The sequence below is a fragment of the Parus major genome, chromosome 10, assembly GCF_001522545.3.
Source record: "Parus major isolate Abel chromosome 10, Parus_major1.1, whole genome shotgun sequence".
NCBI lineage: Eukaryota > Metazoa > Chordata > Aves > Passeriformes > Paridae > Parus > Parus major.
In genome coordinates, this window is record NC_031779.1 from 19,058,933 (window position 1) to 19,059,770 (window position 838).

Genomic DNA, 838 nt, shown 5'->3' on the forward strand with positions numbered 1-838 from the left:
CCATTTTTCTGGAGCCCAAATCAACATCAGATCCCAGTGAGGAACAGCTTGCGACACAAAATATTCCACTTTTCTGGAGCCCCAGCTGGAAGCACGGCTTGGCTTGGGAAGTTTTATCCCTCCAGACTTGGATCCCGCTCCGCCAAGCTCCGCTCTTCCCGGAAAACTCCGGAGCATGCCTCAGTGTTTCCTCGTGGAGCCGCTCGTGTTTTCTGCCTCCAAACCACCTTGGCCTGCCTGGAAAAAGCCGATTTTAGTGCCGTAGCCGCAGTTTGTGCTTGCAGGTGAAGCTCACCCCGCCGATATTCCCCAATTCCTGGATTATTCCTCCCTATCCAGCTCTTTTAGGGCTGGCGGCTTTCAAAATTCGCTTTTTCTGTCGGAATTTTTTGGAATTTCAGCCGTTATTTTAACTCCTTTCTTGGTTTTGTTTTTTTTTCGTTATTTTTTAAGTCGTGCATGACATAGGAAAATGGTTATTTTTAATTTTTTTGGTGGGGTTCTTTGGGCTGATCCATCTTAAGGAGTGGAATGTGTAAATAGCTGGAACGCAGAATTTTTATTTTTATTTTTATCTTTATCTTTATTTTTATTTTTATCTTTATTTTTATTTTTATTTTTATTTTTATTTTTTTTTTGTTTTTTCTTTTATTTTTCAGGAAATTCTTTTAAAATTCAGAGAAAAAAGGGGAGGGAAGGAATCGATTCTCTCGTGTCCCAAAGTCAGAGAGAGAGAGAGAGAGAGAGAGAGAAAATAAATATTTCCTCTGGTGTAAAAAATATTTTTATAGCAGGTTGAAAGTGCAGGTAAACGAGTTTATCAGGAAAAAAAAAAAAA

General features: G+C 39.3%; 1 protein-coding gene across 1 annotated transcript in view; it reads left to right on the forward strand.

Annotated features, from left to right (window-relative positions):
- PIAS1 (protein inhibitor of activated STAT 1) overlaps positions 1–838 on the forward strand; it is a 56,206-nt gene extending 55,368 nt beyond the window's left edge. The window contains exon 14 of the mRNA XM_033517011.1: positions 660–838. Within this exon, the coding sequence (XP_033372902.1) occupies positions 660–799 (140 nt within the window). The 3' untranslated portion in view covers positions 800–838. The remainder of the gene's footprint in view (positions 1–659) is intronic.